General features: G+C 36.8%; 1 protein-coding gene across 10 annotated transcripts in view; it reads left to right on the top strand.

The window, feature by feature from the left end:
• The window catches only part of ACAP2 (ArfGAP with coiled-coil, ankyrin repeat and PH domains 2), a 172,248-nt gene that overhangs the window by 57,114 nt on the left and 99,124 nt on the right, over positions 1-16,010 (top strand). For 8 of the 10 annotated variants that reach the window (XM_059064892.2, XM_067034263.1, XM_059064893.2 and 5 more), the window contains exon 2: positions 11,680-11,737. In XM_059064892.2, coding sequence (XP_058920875.1) covers positions 11,680-11,737 — 58 coding nt within the window. Of the gene's footprint in view, positions 1-11,679; positions 11,738-13,091; positions 13,288-16,010 lie in introns of those variants that run through there. The other 2 variants (XM_067034264.1, XM_067034262.1) reach the window with 2 other exon arrangements.

Raw genomic sequence — 16,010 nt, 5'->3', positions numbered from 1 at the left:
TCTGTGCCGACAGCCGCGGCTCGCACCCGTTTCTGGAGCTCCTCTACGCGGTGCTCTTAATCCCCTCACCGCACGCCCGAGGAAGCAAAGAGGCAAGAAAAAGTCTCTTGTCTCTTCGGCAGCTCCGCGCCCGTTTCTGGGGCTCCTTTAAGTGGCGCGCTTAATCCCCTCTCCTCGCGCCAGGAAGCAAAGAGGGAAGAAAAGGTCTCTTGCCTCTTCGGCAGCTCCAGACTTCAGCCGGACTCCCTCCTGGCCAGTCGTGGCGCACTTACTACACCTTCAGGCTGTTTTCACTCTGCCAACTCCAGACCTTTCCCTGGGATCCGTCTGAAGTCTGAGCCTCAGCTCCCGGCCCCGTCCGCCCCGGCGGGTGAGCAGACAAGCCTCTCGGGCTGGTGAGTGCCGGTTGGCACCGATCCTCTGCGGGAATCTCTCTGCTTTGCCCTCCGCACCCTGTGGCTGAGCTGTCCTCCGCGGCTCCGGAGCTTCCCCCTCTGCCACCTGCAGTCTCCGCCCGCGAAGGGGCTTCTAGTGTGTGGGAGTCTTTCCTCCTTCACGGCTCCCTCCCACTGGTGTAGGTCCCGTCCCTATTCTTTGTCTCTGTTTATTCTTTTTTCTTTTGCCCTACCCAGGTATGTGGGGAGTTTCTTGCCTTTTGGGAGGTCTGAGGTCTTCTGCCAGCGTTCAGTGGGTGTTCTATAGGAGAAGTTCCACGTGTAGATGTATTTCTGATGTCTCTGTGAGGAGGAAGGAGATCTCCGCGTCTTACTCTTCCTACATCTTTAAGCCGTCTCCATATCTTATTTTTTAAAAGAAAGTTATTTTTATCTTTTATACGTAGAGAATATATCAAATTAATGGTATTGAATAATTATACATTTGAAAATATTTTACAGTTATAAACTGATGATACAGACATATGCAAATGTATTTTTTTAATAGACTTTATTTTTTAGAGCAGTTTTAGGTTCACAGCAAACTTGAGCAGAAGGTAAAGAGAATTCCCATGTCCCTTCATCCCCACATACTTATAGCCTCCCCCCACTATCTACATCAGGCACCAGAGTACCTTTGTCACAATCAAGAAACCTACATCAACACATCATTATCACCCAAACCCTGTAGTTTACATTAGGGTTCACTCATAGTGTATATCCTGTGGGTTTTGACAAGTGAATAAAGACATGCACTCACCACTGTAGTGACATACAGAATAGTTTTACTGTCCTAAGTATCCTTTGTGCTCTGCTGATTCATCCCTCCATCCCCTTGACCCCTGTCAACCACTGATCTTAATGTCTCCATAGTTTTGCCTTTTCCAGAATGTCGTATAGTTGAAATCATACCGTATGTAGCCTTTTCATATTGGCTTCTTTCACTTAGTAATATGCATTTAAGTTTCTTCCATGTCTTTTCATGGCTTGATAGCTCATTCCTTTTTTTTAAAGTACTGAATAATATTCCACTATCTGGAGGTACTACAGGTTATTTATCCATTCACATACTGAAGGACTTCTTGGTTGCTTCCAAGTTTTGGCAGTCGTGGGTAAAGCTGCTATATAGATGTATGTGCAGGTTTTTGTGTGGGCAAAAAGGTTTCCACTCATTTGGGTAAATACCAAGGAGCACAATTGCTGGATTGTATGGTATGTATTATAAGAGTATGTTTAGTTTTATTAGAAACCCTGAAACTGTCTTCCAAAGTGGCTGTGCCATTTGCATTCCCAGGAGCAATGAATGAGAGTTCCTGTTGCTCCACCTTCTCACCAGCATTTGATGTTGTCAGTATTCTGGAGTTTGGCCATTCTAATAGGTGTGTAGTGGTATCTTGTTGTTTTTTAAAATTAATTAATAGAGGTATAATTGATTTACAACATTATATGTTTCAAGTGTACAGCATAGTGATTCACTATTTTTAAAGGTGATAGTCTATTTATAGTTATTATAAAATATTGGCTATATTCCCTGTGCTGTACAGTATATCCTTATAGCTTATTTATTTTACACATAGTAGTTTGTATCTCTTAATCCCCTACCCCCCTATTTTTTTTTAATTTGTATTTCTCTGATCACTTATGATGTGGAGCATCTTTTCATATGTTTATATGCCACCTGTATATCTTATTTAGTGAGGTGTCCAGATCTTAGTCCTATTTTTTTTAATTGGGTTGTTTGTTTGCTTATTGTTGAGTTTTAAGAGCTCTTTGTATATTTTGAATAGCAGTCTTTTATCAGATATGTATTTTGCAAATATTTTCTCCCAGCGTATGATTTGTCATTTTATTCTCTTAAGAAATATTTACTTTTAAATAAACATGAGGCACTTTTGTTTGTGGACTATAATTTTCTAATTAATTGATTAGTGTCCTAAGATAAGAAATCTTGGTTGTGATGTAGCCCACCAAATAAAATAAGGCAGAATCAATAAAATTTTAAATCAATAAATACTTCCAGCTAAAACTAGTTACAAAAAGAACAAAGCTTGAGTGCTTTAAAGTCTAAATTTATATAGAACTCCCCTCTATGGAATATAATAAAAATCACATTTATTCAACTATTTTTTTCACTACTTATATTGTTGAAACAATTTCTTTCCATTCCTTAGTATATTTCAGCCATGAATATTTTTTCTTAAATATTTAAAATTGAATCCCTTTCCATCACTCTGTATCCTCTTATCCTGCCTTTTTAAAAAGTGCTTATACTACCTGATACAATATGTGTACATATTTGTTGATAGTTTTAACCCCACTTAGATTTCTTTATTGATTGTCATAACCTGTTCCATGAGAACAGAGGTTTATTTTATTTTCTACTGTATACTAAGTCCCTTGTATAGTGTCTGGCATCCAATAAATACTAAAGAAATATTTGTTGAATGAATGAAAAACTTACTTATATTTTAATATGCAAAGCTTAAAAAAATTACTGCTGATTTCAAAGGCAGTTGTTATGGCCTTAATTTGTTACTATCCCCAAGATTGATTTTACAAAGACTTCTCACACCTCAAAAGGGCTTAAATCTCTGCTTAGTACTACTACTCAGAATTTCAAATTTCATATTCTGCGCAATAAGTTATGCTACCTTAATCGAGTATGCTAATTCTTATTTTTAAGCCAACTATAGATTTTTGAGTGGTTGGTCAGTGGGTCTGTGTAGTATGTGATGTAATCCTTTACCATCATCAAGACCCAGCTTTAAAACAAATTTTGCCATCCAATATGAGTTTAAATGCAACATAATTATGTTAATTATCTGTAAATTTCTTGATGGTTTGACCTAGAAATTTGAAATTGGTTAGTACTAGGAATATGCCAGTAATAGGCAAAAGACCACAGGTTAGAGATTATCAAGGAAAGAATTAAGTAAAATACCTATGTCTTTTGATGTGAAGAAATTCTTTTATTTTCCAATTTTTTATGGTGGTAAAATACATATAGCATAAAATGTACTATCTTAACCATTTTTAAGTGTACATGTCAGTGGTATTAAGTACATTTATATTATTGTGCGACTGTTATCACTATTCATCTCCAGAACTCTTTTCACCTCCCAAAAATGAGACTCTGTACCCATTATGTAATAACTCACCATTTCCTCCTACCCTTAGTCCCTGGAAACCACCATTTTACTGTCTGTCTCTATGATTTTGACTAAGAATTTCATGTAAGTGTAATCATATGATATTTATCTTTTTGTGACTAGCTTATTTCACTTACCATAATGTCCCCAAGTTTCATCCATGTTGTAGCATAGGTCAGAATTTCCTTCCTTTTTAAAGCTGGATAATATTCTATTGTAGGTACATACCACATTTTGCGTATCCATTCATTTGTTGATGGACACAGCAGTATTTTCTCCTAGTCTTTATCCAGATGATGGATGCTACCTTAACAATTGACGTGAAGGGAATGACTTTCTCCTTCAGGGGAGCCCTTGTCCCTTTTAGGAGTGTGGTTCTATTCCTGTAGGCTTCAATTATATATCTTCATCAGAATATAACGAAGCCACCTATCCATACAATAAATACAACTTTAGTGTTTTCCTAAGAAACACACTTTTTACTTTTCTTCAGCATTGTTGGAAACCATAATAATAGGTTTGGTGTTTTTTTTTAACATCTTTATTGGAGTATAATTGCTTTACAATGTTGTGTTAGTTTCTGCTGTAAAACAAAGTGAATCTGCTATACGTATATATATATCCCCATATCCCCTCCCTCTTGTGTCTCCCTCCCACCCTCCCTATCCCACCCCTCTAGGTGGTCACAAAGCACCAAGCTGATCTCCCTGTGCTATGTGGCTGCTTCCCACTAGCTATCTCTTTTACATTTTGTAGTGTATATATGTCCATGCCACTCCCTCACTTCATCCCAGCTTACCCTTCCCCCTCCCCATGTCCTCAGGTCCATTGTCTACATCTTCATCTTTATTCCTGTCCTGCCCCTAGGTTCTTCAGAACCTTTTTTTTTCTTTCAGATTCCATATATATGTGTTAGCATACGGTATTTGTTTTTCTCTTTCTGACTTACTTCACTCTGTATGACAGACTCTAGGTCCATCCACCTCACTACAAATAACTCAACTTCATTTCTTTTTATGGCTGAGTAATACTCCATTGTATATGTGTGCCACATCTTCTTTATCCATTCATCTGTCAGTGGACACTTAGGTTGCTTCCATGTCCTGGCTATTGTAAATAGTGCTGCAGTGAACATTGTGGTACATGAATCTTTTTGAATTATGGTTTTCTCAGGGTATATGCTCAGTAGTGGGATTGCTGGGTCATATGGTAGTTCTAATTTTAGTTTTTTAAGGACCCTCCATACTGTTCTCCATAGTGGCTGTATCAATTTACATTTCCACCAACAGAGCAAGAGTGTTCCCTTTTCTCCACACCCTCTCCAGCATTTATTGTTTGTAGATTTTTTGATGATGGCCATTCTGACCAGTGGGAGGTGATACCTTATTGTGGTTTTGATTTGCATTTCTCTAATGATTAGTGATATTGAGCATCCTTTCATGTGTTTGTTGGGAGTCTTCTTTGGGGAAACAGTAATGATAGTTTAAGGTAGTCACTAGAATGTTAAAGCCAAGGGTGATTTCTGTTCCCAATGCACTAATGTACATATGATTTCTTTTTATTTTAAAATATTATGTGTTTTACAAGAAAAAGTTTATGTGTTACAATGTATTTTTATTTTTGCCCTTGAAGGTAGTGACTTCCTGTGGCTGACTGCATCAGAGTCACCTGGGAGCTTATTAAAATTATACATACCTCAACTGTGCAGGTTAAGGTTATGTCAGAGTGAGTGGGATAGAGATCTAGGAGTCTGTATTTTGACATGCTTGTTATTTGGTCAGAGATAAGTGTGGTTCCCATTATTCCAGGAGACTTTCTTAACTGGCATCTTTATATTTCTAGCTTTTAGTGTATGTCATATACATGTGTATCCCACTCCTTATGGCATAAATGAAGACAAATTCAAAATAGACTTGTCAGCAGTTATTTTGAGACTCCAGTAGAATTCCTTTACAAGACAAGTTGTTAGACACAGATTTAGATAGGCTACAGGTCATAACCATAGAACAAGTAAGATTTATGTCAAGCCATTAAGTCTGTAAACGTTTAAGTAGTAGTTTGTATTTCTTTCCTCTTGAATTGTGTTAAACATGAAATGCAGTGAACTTTTATGGTGTCTTAGTTTATACTTACTTGGAAGTGTCACATTAGCAGTTTTATGAAAGTATGTACATTTTTAGTTCTCTGAGTTAAGTCATTTGATGTCTTAGAATGACTAGTTTCCTGTTATTTAGTTGGTAATATTAGGTATCACCAGGAATGTGCAAACAAGATGCAATAGATCAACCAAGTGTTTAATAAGCATCCATTGTATCTGTAGCCATTATAAATCAGTGGATTAGATAGAGCTAGTGGTGAACTACAGAATATGAATAAATGCTCAGCTTAAATACACATATTACCAAAACTGTACAGTCTCTTACTTAAGTTGCACCATCTCCTTTAGAGTATAGGATTGTTAAACAGGAGGATGAGGACTTGCTGATAGAAAATAAAATCTGAGGTATAAAAATTCCTGGCTCTTCAAGCAATATAGTTAATATGATTGCATTTAAGACTGCTGTTGCTAGATTATTTAAACAAAGATTACCTAGACTCCCAGTTTTGTTTGCTGCAGAAAGACAAGATTAGCAAGTTTGTGGGACAGATTTATAACCCATCCCTAAGCAGTTAATGAAATTAATTTAAAATTATTGATCTTGTGTATATGCGTTGCTTTTAATTTCGAGAATTTATTAGCAAAGGGTAACAGTAACTGTAGCTATACAAAAAGAACCGTAGAATTGGAATGCAAAATATCCCAACTTTATAGAAAGAAAGTACAGATCTTGATCCATAACTTGTCTCATGGAGAGTTAGAGCTAGGTTAGCAGTCCTTGTATTTGTAGGAGTTAGATTGTGTTTAATATTATGAGTGGCAATAGAACTTTTGCCCTGGACTTCCTGAGAAAGAATAAGAAGGTTTCTTTTTCATATAATTAATTAGCTTTAGCTTCTAGGAAGAGATTGAGGATGGAGAAGAGTAGAGGGGAACCTAGCTACTTGTCTTCCTTGTTTATCGTTAATACGCATTTTCAGAGTTTCTAGTTGGGAATTTTTTTTTCTTATTTTAATTTCAGGTGCATTATATTCCTAGAAAAATTTAAAAACGTCTGTTTTAAAATATTAAAGTAATTCCTTCCATAGGAGTACACCCTTGGTTCATCAAAATACCAGACTAGAGGTGTTTTTCAACTGTTTTGACTTGTCATAAAATTGGTGTTTATTCTCAGCCCTTATTTGATCTATTAGTGGCTTAAAAAATTTTTTTTGTGTGTGGTACGCAGGCCTCCCACTGTTGTGGCCTCTCCCGTTGCGGAGCACAGGCTCCGGACGCGCAGGCTCAGTGGCTATGGCTCACAGGCCCAGCTGCTCTGCTGCACGTGGGATCTTCCCACACCGGGGCACGAACCCACGTCCCCTGCATCAGCAGGCGGACTCTCAACCACTGCGCCACCAGGGAAGCCCCTATGTTTTTAATTTTAGTTAACTCTTTTATGAGTTGATCTGTGATGCGTGAATAGATAAGAGAATGAAGTTGTTATTATTAAAAATAAAGTGACCCTAACAAAAAGGTCCTACTGTCTAGCACAGGGAACTATATTCAGTATCCTGTGATAAACCATAATGGAAAAGAAGGAAAAAGAATATATATGTAACTGAATCACTGTGCTATACAGCAGAAATTAACACAGCATTGTATATCAACTATAGTTTAATAAAATTTTAAAAAATAAAGTGACTCTTTCCCTGAAATCTGGGCTTATTCAGTTTCTTAGGGTACAGCCAACGAGACCTGAGTCCTAAAAATTATTTTCTTGTATGTAGCTCATATATGAAAAAGCGTTTTCATCCATGTTCTTGTATTTGATATTCATAGTAAGGAGTCAGTAAACTTTTTCCATAAAGGACCAGATATTAGTAAATGTTCTAAGCTTTGTAGGCCATATAGTCTCTCTTCCAACTACTCAACTCTGCCACTAGGGCGTGCAGGCTGACATAGGCAATGTGTAAATGCATGAGCTTGACCGTGTTTCCATAAAACTTTATTTATGGACACTGGAATTTGAATTTAATATGGTTTTCATGTGTCATTAAATATTATTTTTCTTTTTTTTTTTCAACCATTTAAAAATGCAAGAACCAGTTTTAGCTCATGGGCTATGTGAAAACAGGTTACAGGTCAGATTGCCTGACAGGTTGTCATTTGCTGACCGACCCCTGCTTATAATAATCCTGTGAGACTTAGCTGACTGCTTTCTGTTTTTTTGCCCTTTATTTTACCATCTTTTAACATTTTTTTTTTTTTTTTTTTTTTTTTTTTTGTGGTACGCGGGCCTCTCACCGTTGTGGCCTCTCCCATTGCGGAGCGCCTCCGGACCGGGGCACGAACCCGTGTCCCCTGCATCGGCAGGCGGACTCTCAACCACTGCGCCACCAGGGAAGCCCTAACATTATTTTATATTATTCTTATTTTACTACTTAATCATGTGTTTTCTTTCATTGTTAATATGTGTGTAACTTTTAAAATTTAATAATTTTAATTACATTTTAAGCTATGGAGTGTAGGGTCTATAATATTGTCCTCTTTAATGCCTTGCACATTTATAAAAATTATATGCTCAATAAATATATATTTTAATAAATTTATTTATTTTATTTATTTATTTTCGGCTGCATTGGGTCTTTGTTGCTGCGCCGTGGTCTTTTCTCTAGTTGCGGTGAACGAGGGCAACTCTTCATTGCGGTGCGCAGGCTTCTCACTGGTGGAGCATGGGCTCTAGGTGTGTGGGCCTAGTTGTGGCTCACGGGCTCTAGAGCGCAGGCTCAGTAGTTGTGGCACACGGGCTTAGTTGCTCTGTGGCATGTGGGATCTTCCTGGACCAGGGCTCGAACCTGTGTCCCCTGCATTGGCAGGCAGATTCTTAACCACTGTGCCACCAGGGAAGCCCATATGCTCAATAAATATTTGAGAGAGTTGGAAAGGAATAATATCTGTCTTTCACTATTTGAAGGATTGTTGTGTAGATTGTTTTACTTATTGATTTATATATTAAAAATGTGTTCCAGAATGGTTGTCTTGCATAATGAGTAGAAGCAATAGGGAGGCAAAACTCACCTCAGAATGCAGGGACGAGAAAGAAGCTCCTATTGATTGTGTTCTTTGTGTTGTAGTACATATATACTGTGGTCAGTGACATGTACAGTCCCTCATTTAACCTTTACAACTCTTTTAAATAGGTATTTGTGTACTCAGTTTACAGATGAAAAAACTTAGATAAAATACCTTAGCCTTAGATAAGTGAGTGGTGGGACAGAATTTGAACTGAGATCATGTTCTGTCCATATACTTTTCTTTTTATACCAAGGGATATTCAACAATTAACTAGGCTGCTTTAGACACTAGCTACTTACTTATTGCTACAAGTTTTCACACACATCTTAGATGACCAAGGACAGAGTTTTTTTTAGAGAAGGTGAAATGTTGAATTGAAGAACCTCTGTGATAAACTTTCAGATTCTCAATATGTGATTACAGTGAGCTTTATTTTGAAATGATAGGCAAAACACATTTTACCTGTTATTTTATGCATAAACTCTTACCTCTCTCTTTTAAAGAAATATTTATTTATTTATTTGGCTTTGTCAGGTCTTTGTTGCGGTTCGCAGGCAGGCTCTAGAGTGTGCGGGCTCAGTAGTTGAGGCACGTGGGCTCTAGAGTGCATGGGCAGGTGCCCTACAACATGTGGGATCTTAGTTCCTCTACCAGGGATCGAACCCGCGTCCCCTGTATTGGAAGGTGGATTCTTAACCACTAAACCACCAGGGAAGTCCCTCTTACCTCTCTTTAAAGAAAGGTGTTTAAAAGTGTTTCACAAATAAATTCGTAGTATTGCACAGTGAAATAAGATTGAGGGATGTACATGAAGTTTCTATTAAACTATACGTTTAGTAGAAACCAATGATTAAGTCAAATCTCAAGCTGATCGTTTCAACTAATTTTTTTGAAGTTGAAGATTGAGTCAAGCTAAATTAAATGAAGGTTAAAAGTATAAATGGAGAGGTTTTAAATGGTTATAAATGGAGAGGGAATTCCCTCGTGGTCCGGTGGTTAGGACTGTGCGCTTCCACTGCTGGGGGCCCGGGTTCGATCCCTGGTTAGGGAACTAAGATCCCGCAAGACGTGCGGCGCGGTCAACAACAAAAAAAGTATAAATGAAGAAAGTTTCTGAAATTGTGGAATTTCTTTCTTAACTTGGCAAACATTTTGAGTCTCTATACTGCTACCAGGAGCTCGTACTAGTGAGAGAAGTGGACAGGGATAGAGCTTCTAAGAGGACCCACTTCCTAGGAAGGTGATGTTTGAACTTATTTCTTTTCCCCCTTTATTAGCTTTAAAAATTATTTAAAAACACATAGTCATTGAAAATATTAAAACAATCTAGAAGTATAAATCATAAGAAGTGTAAATCCTTATTTTCACTTTCTGCCCTCTGATCCCCATTCTTCAAAGTTATAGTTAGCAGATTGGTAAATATGCTTCCAGATTTTTTCTTATGCATATATGAATAGGCTCCCGCCCCCCAAAAAACTGGGCTCACACTATATGTAATTTTGTAACTTGCTTTTCCTCCCTTGTGATGGTCTATAATGTATACATTTCCATCTCAGTAGAGACAGATTAATCTCATTTAAAAACCTGCTGCCTCACATAATAGGATGGAGTACCATCATTTATTTACATTATTTCTCATTGCTGGACATGTAGGTTTTAAACCTATTTACAAAAAATAGATATCCTTGTACTAATATATTTGTTTTCTTTTGTGAATTAAGTTTTAAATGATGAGTAATATAGAGGCAGGTGAAGAGAATGAGGATTAATGTGAAGGGGAAATGTTTTCTAGGCTAAGGGAACAATGTGTACTTTGAAAACCCTGCTGAAGAAAATGACAAACTTTTAGTTAGGGGAGAAGCATTTCTCTTTCTATGCTGTGGAAATATAGCACCTCTTGTTTTCTTAACTGTGTGCTAGAGTATCTCATTTTATGGAATTGGCACTTCTTTACTGAATAATTTATGTTACATAATTTTCTTATTTTGGAGATTAAAATTTTTTTTCAATAAATGTTACCAGATAGAGAAGTAGAACCACAAGCTGATAAAAATGGTATTCAAGAGGTCACACAGAGGTTATGTGGGTAGTTTTGGGAATAGAGCTTATATCTTAGCTATTTTTCTCTTCTTAACAGTGTCTAACTGAGAATTCTTGCCCAGAGTTCAAAATAGCTTTTTGGGTGGCTAGTCCCCCACTGTTACCCAATTGAAACAAATTTCGGTTGATTCAAAAAACAGGTATTGCAAAGTTGCTAGTTTATCAAGTAGTTGTCTTAAAATGGATAGATAGATGGCTTAAAGTAGATGAATAACATTTTTTACTCTTAAGTATAAAATCCTTAAAAAGTTTTAGTTGCTGCTGTTTTGTTCCAAATTTCCGGTTTTGGAATGTTGTCCTATAGGGCATATCAAGTACTACTTAGTGTTAGAATTTTATCATTCTCCTGACAAGAAAGAGAATCTGCTGATTTCTTTAAAAATACGTTGGAAACAAAATGCTGTCTTAAACAAGGGTCATAACATTTTTCTGAACTATTTCTAAAAGTAAAAGCCTTTATTTTTGGTTGCCAAGGATAGTTTGCTGTTTGGTTACATGTGCTTTGTTGAATAGAAGTATGAGCTTTGTAAGGCTCAACTTTCAAAATTTCTTACTTGTTTTTAAAAACATATGCTTAATAGTTCTAATTAGTGTTATTAATTTGAATAACATGAATGCATTGAGTAAATTAGCCTAATGTGTTCTCTCATTACCTTAAACAATAATTGTATTATGTGTTATAATACATGGTTATGAAGTATTCATACTTTGTTCTAAGGGAGTTATTACTTTATGTGAAGTGTAATTTTTTTAGCATTCATATCTATTTTTTTACTTGGAATTATTTTTCAAGAGTATAGTATATGTTTAAACACAAAGTAACTATGTTTAATTTTTCTAGGGCTGCTTTGGAAGAAGTAGAAGGAGATGTGGCAGAATTGGAACTGAAACTTGATAAGGTAAATTTTACTTTAACTTTTTAAAACATTAATTCTTGTTTTGCATAATGATTTGTGCCTGTAACACTAGATGGTTCAAGTGACTTCTTTTATCTCTGTGAGGGTAAATGCTAATATTATCCCAATGTTATGAAGAAGTTGAGGCTAGAGACATTAAGTAGTTTGTTGAAAATTTAAGTGCCACAGCAAGAATTTCAACCATGTCTGACTAGACATCTTTTATATTGTTGGTCGGTTGTTTCCTTCTCCATCAAAAAGATGGCAATTTTTTTTTTTTTTTTTTTTTTTTTTTACGGTATGTGGGCCTCTCACTGTTGTGGCCTCTCCCATTGCAGAGCACAGGCTCTGGGCGCGCAGGCTCAGCGGCCATGGCTCACGGGCCCAGCCGCTCTGCGGCACGTGGGATCTTCCCGGACCGGGGCACGAACCCGTATACCCTGCATCGGCAGGCGGACTCTCAACCACTGTGCCACCAGGGAAGCCCTGCAATCATTTTTGATGCTTAATGAATATCATATGTAACCTAACCACTCTTGTTTATACATTTGGGTGTGGCCATGTTCAAATATAAAATTTCAAATACTCCTTCTATTTTTTAAAGCTAATGCCAGAAATGCTATATATGTATTTAGTAATTGATATTAAATGGTCATATTCTATGCAAGGGTAAATGTCCATTGATTCCTATCTTCTGTATTAATTATTGATAATCTTTTTTTTTTTTTTTTTGGCCTCTACCCAAGAAATGTTATCTGCTGTATAGCAGAGTGAAATATGAGAATGAGTAAGACATGGCTTCTGATCTTAAGTAACCATTGTTCATTGTTAAAATTTTTGGAGATAAATGTGTATATTTGAATACCTTTTCTGAAAATAATTTCCTATTTATGTAATTATTATAAATGGAATTGTATGTAAAGCAGTGCTTCTCAAACCTTACTGTGCATAGGAATATGTTGGGGTTCTGGTGAAATCAATACACATCTAGATTCAGTAAGTCTTGGTATCTGAGAGTCTGTGTTTCTAACCAGATTTTAGGTGATACCAATGCTGTTGTTCCATAGACTGCATTTTGAATAACAAGGATATAAGATATATTAACTAGACTGATGGTATTCAAATGTTTTGAAATCATGAAATATATGTATATAATGTAAATAGTATAGAAACTATATAAAGCAGTAGTTATTAGTTATATATGTGAAACAAAATAATTTTAGAAAATGTTTAATAATAAGTTATTTTTTTTCAGTACTCTGTAGTTTTCAAAGCACTTTGATATACAGTATGTTTTTGAATTTTTACAATAATCCTGTGAGGTTGGTAGGACAAGTGGATTATTTCCATTTTATAGATGAGGGTCCCACAGCCCAGAAAGTGAAGAGGACTTGCTTCAAATCACAGAGTTAGAAAAGGCAGAACGAGGGTTAGAATCCATCTGTTTTATTCTTAGTTCAGTGCTCTTCTTGTGCACCACTGTACTCCTGGATCCATGTTGAGGGAGCACATGCCACTTGGAAATTCTCTGAGGAACACTAGCAAGCTTCCAGGCAAGTGTTTTTAAAAACTAATGTTAGAAATTTTTGTAAGGATACTATTTTCAAGAACTTTATTTTCTATTTAAAATTATATATATGGGATCATTGCTGTTGTTATTATTATTATTTTCCCCCGAGGTATTACATTTATTTTTAAGGACTCTGTGAAACAAAGTTTTTAAACTCTTAAGGTAGGCAGCAGAAGATGTAGTTTTGATTTTCTGGTAGGTTTATGAGAGAGTAAATAGAAGGAGAAGGCTTTTTAAAGAATCACAGAGTAATACAATAAGGATATCTATTCTCTTTGGGCAGAACTGCATCTAAATCAAACAACACTTTGTGTCAGGGGGACCTCAAAATTTAAAGTACCTAAACAGAATCCTCTTACAGTATTTTTTGTTAATGATTTGCTTTTATGAGCAGCTATCTTTTTTCCCCCCTTTATATCATTTGGTTGCAGTTGAGAGACTGGTAGAATGTTAAAACCAAAAGATTCAAATCTAAACCAAGTTGTCACAGTATTGGCATTCAGTACTAAGAACTCTAAATCCTTTCTAGAGTCCATATTACCCGAAGGGCTACTCAGGGCATCATGGAAGCTTTGGCTTTTTTTTTTTTTTTTTTTTTTTGCAGTACGCGGGCCTCTCACTGTTGTGGCCTCTCCCGTTGCGGAGCACAGGCTCCGGACGCGCAGGCTCAGCGGCCATGGCTCACGGGCCCAGCCGCTCGGCGGCATGTGGGATCCTCCCGGACCGGGGCACGAACCCGCGTCCCCTGCATGGGCAGGCGGACTCGCAACCACTGCGCCACCAGGGAAGCCCTGGCATCTTTTAAAATGTCATCTTCCACCCAAATAGAATTTCCATAGTTACTTTTATATTTCTCTAGTTTAAGATCTTGATCCCTTATACAATGTCCCTTTCCAAAATTCTTAAGCTATTATTGATCATTTTTACTTTAGAATTATGAGGAGTTACAGTTAGAGAAGAGAGCCTGTGAGGAGCAAGAAATGGTTGTTATTGAAGGAGGTGGCATTGAAGGACTTGTGGAGGGGAGGGGTTGCCTAAAAGTAGTTCACTGATTTCATAACTTTGTGCAGGGCCAGTTGTACCTGTAATATTGCAAATCATGGCAGCAGCAGGTTTAACTAGCTTGATGACCTAGCTTATACTTATTTTGCTTATAATGTATGCCACCAGCAGTTAACACTCTTTCTGATGAGTAATGCTCCATGAATGGATGGCATTATTCGACTAGGTCCAATTATTTATCCATTCTGCCAGGTATTCTGGCACTGGCAATATCACAGAGCATCATAGTGGCCATCTAGATACAATTGCTTTATCTATTGCATCTTCTCACTGGAATGCTTGTTCCTTGTTTGTTAAGCAGATAACCCTTTAAATCACAGCTCAGGTAGTACCAAACTTAGGTTCTTTTTCAGGTATTGCATCATTTCTTGCATTTTCACATTTCTTACATTTTAAAATTATACTACCATTTAAATTATTATAATATTATTGTAATTTTTGGTTTGTAGCATAGTCTAGTAATAAAGAGCACAAAGCCTGGAGCAAGGCTTTACCACTTACTAAGCTGTATGGCCTTGGGCAAGTTCCTAAACCTTCCTATGTCTCAGCTTCTTCATCTCCAAAATGGGGAAAATAAGAGTATCAATATTATAGGGTTATTATGTGAATGAGATGTATTAATACATGTTAAGTGCTTTGACACATGATAAGTTCTAAATAAATGTTAATGATGGTGGTGTCTTTTCAACGAACTCTTAGAGCTCCTTGAAGACAGATTGTCTTCAGGAAGACAAACAGGGAAGAATCTCTCACTTTACTCTTAGGTAAAAATCTTCCCTCTTTGTAGGCTTATGTTATTTAGTATAGCTGTCATCACTGTCATCTAATAAGGACTTTGACAGCTGGCAAAGTATCTATCTATCTATCACCGAGTCAATCCTTCCCCCTGAATAGATGCAGTGTATATGTGCTTCAGCTATATGAGTTTCATTTTCCCTCCAATGCCTGTGATACTGACCTTTATTCTAATTCTGATACCTGTTTTCCTGGCCATATGCTGTGCCTTGTTGCTCAGAGTCATAATATCTGAAACTGTGGAATGCTCATTGATATCTTGCTTTCTGATGTGAGTCTCCAGTCTTTCCAGTTCTCATCTTGGACTCCTCCTGCTTCTGTTTTTCATGCTTATCTAAATCTCTAGTCTTTCAGTCTATCTGCTGCCAATATTTCAGATCCCTTTTTTATTCACTATATATTTTTAAAATAATTTTTTAAATTGAGATAAAATTCACCTAACATAAACCCCACCATTTTAAAGTGTACAACTCAGTGGTTTTTAGCATATTCACAATGTGAATATACTACTTAATTCCACTACCCTGATGAGAAACTCTATACCTGTTAGCAGTCACTTCCAATTTCCCTCTCCCTACATCCTCTGGCAACCACTAATTTACTTTCTGTCTCTGTGGATTTGCCTGTTCTGGACATTTCATATAAATGGAATCATACAGTATTTGACCTTTTGTGACTGGCTTCTTTCACTCAGCATAATGTTTTTAAAGGTCATCCGTCTGTGTTGTAACATAGCCAGTATTTCCTTTTTTATGGCTGAATAATATGCCGTTGTATGGATATACCATATGTTGTTTATCCATTCATCAGTTGATGGACATTTGGGTTGTTTCCACTTTTTGGCTATTA

The sequence above is a fragment of the Kogia breviceps genome, chromosome 5 (genome assembly GCF_026419965.1).
Source record: "Kogia breviceps isolate mKogBre1 chromosome 5, mKogBre1 haplotype 1, whole genome shotgun sequence".
Lineage (NCBI taxonomy): Eukaryota > Metazoa > Chordata > Mammalia > Artiodactyla > Physeteridae > Kogia > Kogia breviceps.
Note: the sequence above shows the minus strand (reverse complement) of the source record. Positions and strands in the feature narration are given on the sequence as shown.